This window comes from Vigna angularis, chromosome 5 (genome assembly GCF_016808095.1).
Source record: "Vigna angularis cultivar LongXiaoDou No.4 chromosome 5, ASM1680809v1, whole genome shotgun sequence".
Classification (NCBI taxonomy): Eukaryota; Viridiplantae; Streptophyta; class Magnoliopsida; order Fabales; family Fabaceae; genus Vigna; species Vigna angularis.
The window spans coordinates 35,791,713-35,806,087 of record NC_068974.1 but is presented as its reverse complement, the minus strand read 5'-3'; the positions used below and the strand labels follow the sequence as shown (position 1 = coordinate 35,806,087).

At 29.2% G+C, this 14,375-nt stretch overlaps 1 protein-coding gene and 1 pseudogene across 1 annotated transcript; both read right to left on the bottom strand.

The window, feature by feature from the left end:
• Positions 1-283: 283 nt before the first annotated feature.
• Positions 284-1,822, bottom strand: LOC128196736 (uncharacterized; annotated as a pseudogene).
• Positions 1,823-6,376: 4,554 nt separating this feature from the next.
• On the bottom strand, positions 6,377-7,832 carry LOC108319586 (mitochondrial import inner membrane translocase subunit Tim9). The gene is made up of 2 exons (XM_017550763.2): positions 7,627-7,832; positions 6,377-6,763 (listed from the first exon to the last, which is right to left on the bottom strand). Exons 1-2 carry the CDS (start codon positions 7,719-7,721, stop codon positions 6,577-6,579), a joined length of 282 nt encoding a protein of 93 aa, XP_017406252.1. The 5' UTR covers positions 7,722-7,832; the 3' UTR covers positions 6,377-6,576.
• Positions 7,833-14,375: the final 6,543 nt, after the last annotated feature.

The following is a 14,375-nucleotide window of genomic DNA, read 5'->3' as shown; positions in this document are numbered from 1 at the left end:
ATGGTACAACTTAAGTTTCTTTCAAATCCAAAATAAAAATCAATACATAATAATAATCTAAACATCCTATAACTTTCATCTCCACTAATTTCTCATCTCCAACATAGATCCATCTTTCAAAATAAATTGGCTTCCGGTAGCTTAGGCAACCCTTTCTTTGCACATCAAGCATGATATTTCGTACAATACTTTTTAATGTGTCCAACTTTATTACAAAATAAACATTTATCAAACTGTTTTTGTTTCCTTTGTGGTGGACTTTAGTAACAACAATGTTGGGATTTTAAGTTTTCTTCCTTTTTCCCTTGTCATTAGAATTACTGGTTAAGTGAACACTTTCAGTCTTTTCTTGTTTCCATCTCTCCTCTTCTTGTACACAATATGAAATAAGCTCATTAAGAGACCATTTCTCCTTCTGACAGTTATATGATACCTTAAATTGTCCAAACTGTAAAGGAAGAGATATCAAAACCAAATATACGAGTAAGCCTTTCGACAACTCAATGCCTTAAGTTTTGAAGCAATGTTTGACATCTCTATGATATACACTCTCACATTTCTTTTGCCTTGATACTTCATGGAAACCGAGCTCTGAAGAAGCACACTTGTTTTTGCCTTATCATTTTTCACAAAGTGTTTTTCAATCTCAATAAGAAAATCTTTAGCACTTGTAATTTCTTCATATACAACACCTTTAAAGACCTTTGGAATGACGTGTCAGTAGTACAAAAACAGCGTACAACGTCGAATATTTTGGGCCTTTCACGTCGAATTTAAAAAAATCGACGTTAAATTTAACATCGAATTTTATCAATAAACGACGTTAAATTTAAAGTCGAATTTTATCAATAAACGACGTTAATCAATTTTTTTATTTTTTTTAATTAATCGTGATCCTTTTTTACAACTCTACGAGACCTGAAAAGCAGAAAAACAACAAATTTCAGTTTTGGATATTTTGTAAAGCATGAACTATGAACGTGTAATAGAGTATCCACAACAAACAACAATGACAAACAACAAACAAGTTCAATCAAACAACAACAACAAACAAGTTCAACCAAACAACAACAACAAACAAGTTCAACAAAAAATAACAACAAACAAGTTCAACAAATAAGTTCTTCAAAACGAAAACGAAAACGAAAACTAACCTTGGTTCATCGGAATAAAGTGTTGCCCAAGTGAGAGAGAAAGCAGAATACGCCTATGAAGGACAAAAACACGAAAATAATTGGTCAAAATTAACGAAAATCATACCTAAAGTAGTAAATTAACATGCATTTGTATCAAATGAAAGAAAGATTACATGTGATGGTCGTCAAACTTCGTTCGAGAAGAGTTTGAGCAGAGAAGAGGCTCTTACGTGCTAAGATAAAGTGAATGAATTTTCAATCTCCCGCTCAAATTTTTATTGAATTCACTAACCTTTTGACGTCTAATGTTGGGGCATTCGACGTTTTATATCCTTTTACGTCGAATTACAATTCTAAACGACGTTTAATAATTGCATTTATTTAGAAAAATGCCACCGTTCATTTTTAACGTTGGCTATTGAGTGGTTCGACATTGAACACGTGACGTTATACGCTATTTTTGCACTAGTGTGCTTAATGCGATTTGAGTGGTCCCATTTCTCATAATCTCTCCTCTCGTTAGAGGTACTTGAGTTTGTAAGAGAAAAAGGTTTCTTAATCCTTAACGCGAGATCGAGGTCCATGTAGCTAAGAACTATCTCCATGCTCTTTTTCTAGTTAGTAAAATTTGTACTATTGAGGATCAAAATCGAATTTATATTGGCAGATATTGAAGAAAATCGTAGTTGTATTTAACACAAGAGGAACAAATGAATTAAGCTCACACACCGTAAAATTAATAATTATATAAATATATTCAAATACTAGTCTATCACATCTCAAGACACCCAATGCACCATCAATATCAAGTCTGTGGGCATTGCTAGAGGTATCTTGGTTTAATAATCAAAACACAGACAATAAAACATGTCCAATAACAAACCTCTTTTTGGATTGATTTAAAATTGACATCAAAGCCTTATAATTATCATACATTTACCATCATAGGTGTGTATGCAGTACAATCAAATATTAATCTTCCTTTGGATCGATCAATACTTGCATAGATATACATAAACATAAACATTCATAATTCTTCTATGAACTACCTTAATAAAACACAAAAAAAAAAAAAACAAATTGAGGATTTCCTAATTTTAAGTTTTCCAATAGAGTTTCCAAATATTGAAGATAAAAAAAACATAGAGAAAGGCAGTAACCAATATAACATTAATTAGGTTTTTGTTATTTTAATCCAAACCACAACATTCATTAATTCAACCCTTATCAACCTAATTGGATTTTATGGAGGTCATAATCAATTAAATGAAAATTTTTAAATTTCATAAACAAAAATTTGCGTAAAATATCATAAAACCAGGGTTCATGTCAATTAAACATAAACTAACAATTTCTCACACCAATGGTTAGATTATGAATCACATCAATAATTAATGAGCAATAAACTTTTAATAAAAGGAACAATCCCCAATTACCTTTTGAATAGAAAATGGAAGAGCTGGATTTGACATTGAAAACCATTAATAAATAATGGTAGTATATGATCTTCCTTTTCTAGAACATCTTAGATTTTTCTTGATTGTTTCTTCTAACGAGGATGAAGAGAAAAAAAACAGAAATAATAAACACGAATCGTGACTCCTTTTTGTAACATTTATCAATTATTTTTCTTAAGTTTCAATATTTTTAATTTGACCTCTAAATAAACATAATCATCTTTAATGACAAATATATATTTAACTATAATTAATTAATTATATCACTTGACTAATAAATATAATAACTCTAACCCATCTAATAATTTATTTTATATATATATATATATAAATAAATGATCCAATTGTCACCATTCTCTCTTTTTCGGACTTTCTGGACAAAACAAAATTAAATATTATACTTAACTTTAAATATTAACAAACTGAAGTACTATGAAGAAAACGAACGCTATTGAGTTTAGCCGAACGCTCTTATTTTAAAAACGGTAATGATAGATTACTGAGACGAGACCGAGCGCTTGGTTTAAGACCAAGCACTGTAGAAACCAAACACTATTGAACGAGCGCTGGTCCAAGACCAAGCACTTATCAAGAACGTGCGCTACTGAGACCGAACGCTTGGTCCAAGACCGAGCACTACTAAACTTAAATAAAAATGAAGGAATATATATATACAATTACGCCACACTTATTTTTAATGAAAAATAACGATAACATCTACGACTTTACGTATTATAGAATACATTAACTAAACTGTTTAGAAAACATAAAGAAGAATTATACTTAGACCGAACGCTCATTTACATATACCTAATAATATAAAACGATCATCATTAACTAAATTCTCTACAAAAGAACTTAGTTTTAGACGGACACTCAAAGGAAAACCGAACGGTCAATACTGACTCTCAGTTACAATTTACATAATTCTGCAGAGTATTACAGAATGACTCTCAGACAATATCCCTACCCATTTCATGGCTTTCATCAATCATCAGTACTTTTAAACAACATACAATATTTCATCATCAACCAAATCATCAAACACAATATCATTCCAGTTTCTCATCTTTTAAATTCATATACTCATACAGCCAACAATGCAGTAACAACCATACTTCATATTCATTCAGCAATCAATCAACATGCAACCATTCAAAACAAGAATCTTAATCAAATTATATAAGTTTCCCTTACCTCTAATGTAGCTGAACGCTCAATGATGCAAGATATAGCTCACCACTATCAGAAATCCTAGAGTTCTACGGTCACGCTTTATGAAACTAAACCAAACAGAAGACCAGAAATACTCAGAATAAGATGATCCGCTCATGCAACCAGAAATCTAGGTTTGCATGTGAAAGAAAACGAACGTTCTAAGGAGAAAGTAACTCAATGGCTTAAAACCACAACTTGATCGGTTTAAATGAAAGCCCTTGACGCCGGGAGAGTTCAAACGGTGCCTGAGTGGTGATCAGAAGAAGAAAAGGATGAGAATCCTTAGAGAGAAGGTGGAGATGGTAGAGAGAAGGAGGAGATTCAGAAGGTTGAAGATGAAGGGTGCATGCAGAAAAGTGGCATGACATTTGAAAGTTTGATTTTTACTTCTACCGTCAAAACCGATCGCCCAATCTGCATCACACACCTGTCTTCCATTTTTTGAAATTCAGACACCCTTTAGCTTACACATGTACTCCACTAAGTTAGAATTTTTATGGGTATGACAAAAGCAGTACGCATCAAGACTAGAATAGAAGCGACAGATTTTGGTGTGATGTTCTTAAACTAAGATTTTTCTATATTCCTAATCTATGGAGCGACTCAAATTAGTAACAAAATTGACTACATTAATTTAAAATAAAATGTGATACTATTTCTTGGAACGGTCTGGATGACTCATTAATTTTTTTTTCTTATCTAACATGATTTTATTTAAAAATTGTAATTAAAAATAGTAATCTAAATTATAACAAATTTAAAAACACAGAAAATAATATATTTTCTGCTATGTACACTGCTTGATGACAAAACAAAGTTTGTATTCCATTGTCAGATCTCTTATTTTTAATTCATTCTTTATAAAGTTTTTCTAGAGTAGAATTCATTATTAGTATTATCAATGATTAAGAAGAGTGCCACTATTTCATATCATTTAATTATTTTAATATTTTTTATTAACAAAAAATATTTTCTCTGTTCTTTCCAACAAGAAAATAAAGGATATTTTGTTATCTTTCCAATCTTTCCTTTTCCATCTTCCCATTTTCACCTTTTGTGCTATCTTTATTTTAGTGATGTCTACTCCACTTTGCTTCTCTTCATGGCCCTGGGCCATGGTTACATTAATAAACTAAAAACTAAAAAAAATATTTAATATTTAAACAAATAACAGAGCATAATTATCCATTTTTACATATTTAGTGTGATTGGGATATGTATTTTTTTATTATCTTAATAATCAATTATAATCAGAATAAGTTTCTATTGTGAGTAAATCAGCACAAAAAATTATCTTAACATAATTAATTTTATTGTATTGAAAGACTAATCTTTATGTTGTGAAATGTTAAATATATTTATAGTCTTTAAACTTAAACTTGAATATCAAATTGAAATTTGTTTGTTAATTGATACATTATGTTTTCAAAATTTTAAAAATTAATAAATATAATTATTAACTCAACAGTAATTTTTTTTTTTAAATATTCAATTGGTCTTCATATTTATTCAAAAATCTTACATAGGTCTTCATATTTGATTAATCTCAATTAAATATTTATTTTTTAAATTAGGATACAATTTGGTTATGTTAGGAAAACTTTATATTAGGTTTTTAAAGTTTGATAACACTACCAAAATTTAGGACAAAAATAAATTTCAAATTTGCTCTAGATAATTAAGAACATATTTAACCCTCCAGGGAATTAAGAAAAAAAGAAGATATGTAGTTATTTTAAAATAATAAGACAGATGAAAATATAATAAAAGGGATAATTTTGATAGGGCAATCTTTAATCACACAGTTGATGCAGTAAAACGAGGGAAATTTTGTCAAAACAGCATATCTAAACATATAGCCCATCATTCTAGCATAAATGATTTTGTTTTTCTTTTTAAAAAACAAAATGCTAATGCTAAACAATTACTGCTACCACAAATGAACATGTTATGTTAATAATTAAAACTCATTTGAGTAACATAATTTTTTAATAGTGAAAGTGATTTTTTTTGTATTGCTGTTTGGATAATTTAAATCAAAATTGTTTTGGAATGTAGAATTACCAAAAATAATCCTCCATAAACATGAAGCCAAAACAATTCTCTAGATGAAACATTATTCCTGGAATTAAAGAACACGCATTCCGTTACAAAAGTGAGAGAACCCAAATTCATTTTGGGGCCAAGAAAATACTACTTCCTTAGGCCCAAATAAAACTGCAGAGCCCAAATAAATATCACGAAGCAACATAGCACGACTCAATGCTTAGCATAAATAGCATAATGTTTATAACAATAAAACCAAAACCATAATCTCATCTTAAAAAACATGTCAATAAAAAGTGAAATCGTTATTTGCTAACAAATTACATATAAATCGGAGATCAACGGAGGCATATTTACATAATGTTAAATACTACTGAATGCACCTAATCCCATGCAGTTAGTGGCATAGGCTTTCTGCATAGTAATGAACCAGGTATGCGTGAAATGGACCTTAGGGACTGGGAGAAGGAAAGTCCTTAATAGTAATGATCTTCACAATGGATAAAAACTAGTTAGGTAACTAAAAACCTCATTTAAACAAGTGTCAGGATTCCAAAGCACTGTGATTGTATCACCACAAATTTATTTAACAAGGATTGTTGCGTACTAATAGCAAATTAGTGTTCTCTACAGTATCTCATTTCTCAAGACCAAAAATGTAAGTAAAGTGCATTCAAAATAATGATAAACAGTTATCCATTTAAAGAAGTTGACAGACATCAATCTTGAGTTGCAGCTCCTTGGTTGAGCTCGGCAAACCTCATGCCAACCCGCATAGAATGCTTCAGAAATTTCTCTGCACATCTTCGAACACAGGATTCCTCTTGCTTTTGCAGGGATTTATGCTTAAATGTGTCAACACAATCAGTAAAGCATCTCTCAACAAGTGAATTATACATTCTCAGACTGCAATGAAACATAAATCTTACTCAGGAATGCCACCTTATACAAAGCAAAAGATCAACTAAACAAAGATTTGCTATCTCATAATTGACAATGTCAATTTCAAAACAGAAAGTTATTCATATATTCAAACATTTACCTTTCACAGATAAAATAGACTGTCAAAATGTCCCAAACTAAAACATTTCGGCATAATTTTAAAACATAATAAATTATTAACTTCATTCTTTATAGAATAGATATATCACCTAAAGGGCGCATAAAGTAATGAGCTATATAGTTAAACCTCTTCAATTAGTAGAAACCATTCCAAGTAGTTCATCCAGTATTGAAAAACCATCCATGATTAATCCACGGTGGTAAAATATATCAAACATAAATACATCACCGTATTAGTTTTATAACTTTAGGGATATTTAAGAAAAAATTGATAATTAGAATACCAGAGTAAGTCACCACAATTTCACAGCTATGCAAAGATTTTTAGAGGAACCACAGCAGTAAGTTCCCATAATTACAAAATGGAGAATGGTAAAGGGCGTTAATTTGATTGAATGGAACTTATTTGAAACCATCTAGGCCGGTTTCAACAAATGTAGTTCCCAAAACGTCCAGAAGCAACATTCGCGTGCTGCGCTGGTTTTAAGGAGAACTTCATTCTGGGCTTCATGGAAAGGGCACACACAGATATTCTATAAAGAAAATAGTGTTGCCCATCACTAACAAATTAGCATGAAAGCCCCAAATCTAAAAGGTAGTCATCAACACACAAGCTCATACAATATACATAAATTCCAAGTTTCGAAAAATGGAAAACGAATAAATGTAGCAAACTGAAGGTGATGAGAATCAAAACGGAATTAAACCTATCACGGATTTGGAGCTGTTCCATCATGGCAGACATTCTTTGCCTATCTGCCTCAGGAAGCGATTCCAGATCCGCTAACATGCTTTTGTCCATACTTGATCCACCGATCAGTAACCGTCGAAGGGTTTTGCTAGAAAGTACGGAAGAAACTGCGATCGAGACAAAACCCTAACGCTGTAGAGAAAAAAGAAGAAGGTATATATAGGTCACACCACCAGTTTCCACTTAACCTAAAATTATTCAGGGTTTCAGCTTTTAACTAAAACGCATCGTTCCACGTATATTTTTGCCCCTTTTTGTTTTGTTTTTTTTTTTTCCCAAATAAGATTTAAGAGGCTGATAAAATGGGGTTACATTTTTTTACTTAAAAACCACGAATCAATTTGTTTTTTTCCAAAATTCAAATACGTGATAATAATAATATTTAAGCATGCTTCCAATAAATTTACTTTAACTGCTTTATGTATGTTTATTTTTTTATGATAATAAAAAATAATAAAATTATTATTATAATTATAGAGTAAATATAAATAAATTTTATAATTTTATTATAGATAATTATTTTAACTTCATAAAATAATTAAATTTTAAAAAGCAGTCAAATAAAAAATATCAATTAAAGAGTAAATTTGATAAAATAATTATTTTACTTTAAATAACAGTTATTTAAAGGATACAAAATAGAAAATAAATGTGTACACAGAAAATGAAGAATCCTTTTATATATTAGTAATGGTATGGATACATAATATATATAATTATCTGGCAATAATTTTTTTAATGAAAGGGTCTGTAACACTTTTGAGAATATTTTTACTATTTTTAAAATTCTGACGTATTTTTTAACATCAACAATTTAAAATTAAATTTGATATTTTAAAAAAAGTCTATCAATAACTAAAATAAAAATATATCACGGTATAATTCTCTTATCATAAATATAAGACATAATTTTAAGTTAAAAAATATTTGTTAAAAATATTAATCATGATATGATAATTACATATTCACAAAAAAAAAATATTATGAATTTTAACTATTTAACATAAATGTTTATTCTGCAAATTTACCAGTTAGTTTTAGACCTCCTAATTCTAAAGTTTATAAATCTGCAAGCTATGTGATTCGGAAATTCAAATTTATAGTTCTCAACTTCTTAAAATGAAAATAATATTTTATTTACCTTTTAGTTTTTGTTTTTTGTTTTTCTGAGATTCGAGTCCAAAATCTCGTTTTCGGCCAATGTTATTTTAAAGCCCAAAAACTTGGACAGAAAGCCCGTTTAGGACCCGACACTAGTAATTACTTACGGGACAAATATAAATCAAAGAGTATATATATACAATTAATTTCTTTTGCTCTTAATTATTTTTTAAATAAAAAAAATTATGTTTATAGTATTAATCAATCAGAAGAAAACATTAGAAGTAAAATTCCAGCGGTGCAAGAAAACTATATCAGTTGACAATTATCATATTCTCATAATTTAGTTTCCATATACTATCATTTGCAACACTGTATTGTTTTACATTTTGCTACTCCTTTTATTGTTATAAAACAATAAAATTAACTTTTAATATTATTTAATCAACTCCTCTCCTTTTTACCATCCTTGTAGCACTGAATATATAATGGTTGGAAAAATAGCTCTTTGGTCAAAATTTAACTTGTTTCATTTAGTTTATTAATATAATATATAATACTCTTTACATACATAAATTTTCTTACAACTCTCACATATCACATTTTTTTCGCCTTATTAGTAAAAATATAAACTAAAATAAATTTCAATTTTTCTTTTTAAATATGAGTAAAAATGAATCTAATATATATTTTGGTCTTCACACAAATAAAAGGTGTTAAATGAATATTGTTATTATTTTTACTAAACTAAAATAGATCTTCTTGTTTTTGCACGAGCTTTTTTTCTTTACATTCTTTCTTTATTGTCCAAGCTTTTTTTTCTTTTCAAATAATCAAAGTATTCTTCTCCTTCTGGCCAACCTTATTCTTCACACCAAATCCAAACACTTCAAACTTGACATTCACTTTGTTCGTGAGAATGCTTAGAATAAGCTTCCCTATTTACTTCATTTTCTTACTACATTCTAAGTCTTTGATGTCTTCACTGAATCATTATCCAATACTATTTTTCATGTTTTTACTCGTAAACTTATGGTGGTTGATAAACCTACCATAAGTTCAAGATGGGTGTTACATAAACCTTCTTAATAACTTCTGTTACATTGTGTTTAGTCTCTGCTATGTAGTGCATGCATACATATCTTTCATTTTTCTTCTATAATGAGATACATCTAGTGAATAATACAAGTTTCTTTCATGAAAGCGTTAACGAATTTATTGTTGGAGTAGATTGGGAGGAGACAGAACATATTGCTCTATAGTTTCACGCGAACCACATGACAATTGATATCGGTGTGTTTTGTGCATTTGTGGAAGGTAGGGCTATGAGCAATGTGTCTGGTTGACTGATTGTCATAATAAAAAATTATTGGAAGGTCAATTTGAACGTATAGATCACGAAGAAGGTAACTAATCCACTAGACTTCATAAGTTTTGGTGGTCAGGGCTTTGTACTCAACTTTTGGGGAGGACCTAGAACTTGTAGAGCAATAACCTTTGTGCTCAAGAAAGAGGTAGAGGAAGAAACCTCAATCAAGGCAAATTGTGCACTTACTATCACAAAGTGAATCACACTACAAATGAATCTTATTTGAAATATGAGTATCCTCCTTGGTATAAGCAAAGAGAAGATCAACATAATAATAGTCAAGATAAAAACTATTACAATGAGAGGAATGGAAACACTCAACATATGTGCAACCTTAATGTCAAATATGATCAACATGAATCTACTAGTAAGCTTCCCAAGGAGGACAATTCTAACACATACTTAAATGTTGAACAAATTCAAAGGCTTTTGAAACTTATTAAGGACACAAATGGCTTAAATCACACAGTTAGTCATGTCCAAAGGACCAACAACAATGTATATACTCTTAACAGAGAACTAGGTAAATTCTGAATTTTAGACACAAGGCTACTAATCATGTAACAAATAATATAAAACAATTTTTTATATTTTATAAAATAAAACCAATAATTGTTAGGCTCTTTAACAACATTTCTACTTTCATAATTGAGTGTGCTCGAACAAAATACTTATCTGAAAAATTCGTCATTATTAATGTTCTTTACATTCCAGAATTTTCTTTGAATCTAATCTTTGTTCAATCTTTTACTAAAGACTTACAATACATAGTAATTTTTACCTCTAAGAATTGCCAGATACGAGACAATACTTCATACAAGATGATTGGGTGTGTTAAGATGTTGGATGGGTTATACCATCTTGATTCTTCCATTTCAAAAGATTATCTCTCTACTAATACTGTTTTGAATTGCTCTTATACCATATTAGAACCACTATGGTATACGGCGAGGTGGAAAGGGCATGACATGTCATGAGCACATCAAAACAAGAAAGCGGAGAACGAGAAAGACGAAAGCAAGAAAATTAGGTAAGAAAAATTTCTTATTGATGTGTATATGTTTTTGTGTGTTTACAAAAAATAGTTAAACCTATATATAAGTTTCAAACAAAAAAAGGAAAAGCACGCTAGGATGAAATATTGCTTAGCCACTTGACTAGCTCGGTGAGTCGGCTAACTCAGATTGAAATTACAATTCAACCAACTCGACTAACTTAACCTTAAAACGATTTCAATAAATGAAAGACTTTTGTATTTGTATGTTTAATTGAAAAAAATGCAAGACTATATTAATCCAATAACAATCCTACCTTTTTGTTCAACCTATATATAAAGATCATCCCTAGCATGCAACTAAAAAACACCAATTAGTCCTAGTAAGCCGTAGATCCCATGAATGGCTTGGAAAATGATTTTGAAGTGTACCCTCCAAGTTAAGATTTTACTATTTGATAGGGTGACAAATGATGGAAGAAACATTAAAATGGTATTGTCAAAGTTGTTGATGACATATAGATAGAATGAAACGAGAGAGAAAACACGTAATTATAAATGTTATTGTTGATGGTTGGGTTGAAGCTAATGAGATTGAGATTGACAATGACGATGGTGCGTAGCTATTGCCTAATATGGTCAAATCTCATGGATTGTGTATGCTCCATGGCTGGCATTCTAATAATAAAATGTCTCTCTTTCTCACTAAAACTTCTTCTCCCTTCATCTTTTTCATGCCTACTACTCTTTCTATTTCTAGTTCTCTTTTTTTGGCACATCACACAGTTTTATTGACTTTCAAATATTGAACTCTGACATTCCCTTTGCCCATTCAACAATCAAATACAATTCCAATGTGTCTTCACAAAATCAACTTTGACAAAAGTTCAACTTACTAATCAGAGAACAAAACAATTTAATTTGGATTCTGAACATTATTTATGCATCACTTTGTAATATTTACGATAATTTATATAAAAAATATATATATATTGTGATAACTCGGTAATCATATTCTTAAACTATTTAATAATTTACTCTTAACTAACTTTCTTGGTGAGATCAAATAAGAGTGATAAATTTTTCTAGAACAATTCATTAAAAAGATACGGCACTAATAAAACTAATAAAAGTAAACCATATTTTAAAAAATATATAAAATGAATTTTCTAAAAATAAGATAGCTTGTTTAGTTTAGAGCAAAGAAAATTCAGCTAACAATCAAGTGCAGTACTGGTATTCAGATTTTTAGACTTTCAAGTGTGGCATTTGATTTCTTGTCCTTTGGAATTGGTAAAAGTTTTTATGAACCATGAAAAAGTGGTAAACTCTAAAAGCATAATTTTAAAATGTATGTACGTATATATAAACAGGTAGAGTCAAGTTTAATTTATATGGAAAATGTTAAAATATTTTTTTAATTAATTAAAACATATAAAAGGCGAGGATGAATTATATTTTGCAGTTTTTTTTATAAAAAAAAATTGCGAGCAAATAGAGGTGATTTAAACTTAAAGTTTGATATATGTTAAGACGATAGAGAGCATGGGAGATGTCTACTAATGTTTTATCTTCGTAAAAAAAAATTAACATAACTTCAAATAAAAATAAGAAATTAATAAGACGTGAGAAGAAAAAACACATTTTTTTTTTATATTTTTCTTATCATAAGATTATATAAAAATTTAAACTGAAATAGCCAATTAATTAGGATTCTTTAATTATCGCTCTTTATAATATGGGTTTTTTTTTTTCCTTATTCTTTTAAGCTAACTATATGAGTATTCTTTAGTGAGGACTATTTTAGGAAGGTTTTTCACAGTTTTTACATAACGAATATTCTATAAGTCACTATACACAAAAAGTGTTTATAAATAAAATAAAGTTATTCAACTTAAACTTAAGATGATGTCAGAAAGAATAAATATAAAATTTGACTCACTATATATAATTTCTCAAAATATATGTACGTATATAGTTTCTTATGTAGAAATAAAAAATATGTAGATCTACCAAAGAAGATTTACAACTTGTTTTTCGTCAAGTGTTTTTTCTTGAATCTACATTTTTTCTTTTTTCTTTTTCTTGTTTTATATACTATATGACTCTTTTTAACGATTTATTAAGTAATGAGAAGTCTTTTAAAAAGAGAATTTATTAAAAAAACTTTTGATGCAAAAAACTTTTACATTTAAGAATTTACAAGGAATTTTTTTACTCATATTATATTTGCTCAATCAACTATTTAGACAAATTAGAATTTGATATCGGTTATTGATCTTTCAAAGGTAAAAAGTATTACAAAGATTTAATTAATGATATCTGAATCAAATTCACATAAGATACTTCATACTTCTTTCGTTCAAAAACTTTAAAATAATAAGTTTTTAATTTTTTTTATATGGTATTCAACTTTTTTTTACATATGATAGTTAAACTTATACATAAACAAAAATAAATGTTATGCATAAAACTCTAAAAATCATTTAGTGTTCTTTTTTAAAGTAGTAACTTCATTATTGGCACAGAGAAATTTAAATTATCATAACTGTATCAAATCATATGTAATAGATGATAGTTATATATAAGTTTACTAAACTCAACAAACAATCCAAATTTTTTACAACAATATAAAATTTATATAAATGATGTAGTTATAAATATTATATTCTCGAAGAGGACAATGATTTTCTGCAGGGTTAAATATGTTTTTAGTCTCTAAATTATAAAGTGAATTTGTTTTTAATACCTCTTTCAAACTAAAGTACATTTGAGTCCTTCTTAAGAAACCTTAATTTTTCGTCTTTCAAAACCAACGGCGTTAAAAAGAAACTGAGGTCGCTAACGTCCGATCACGTGTAATGATATCTTTCCTTCCTAACTTTTGCCACGTTGGTAAGAGGCCGAACGTTTAAGAGAAGCGGGTGAAGGGACCAAACGATTTCTTAAGTGTTGAACCGTTTGGTCCCTTCACCCCCTTCCCTTAACCGTTCAGCCCCTTCACCTCTATTCCCTTAACCGTTCGACCCCTTACCAACGTGGCAAAAGTTAGGAAGGAAAGATATCATCACACGTGGCCAGACGTTAGCCACCTCAGCTTTTTTTTAACGCCGTTGGTTTTGGAGAACGAAAAATTAAGGTTTCCTTAAAGACAAGGACCAAAATGTACCTTAGTTTGAAAGATGAACTAAAAACAAATTCGCTTGATAGTTTAGGAATTAAAAACATATTTTATCCTTTT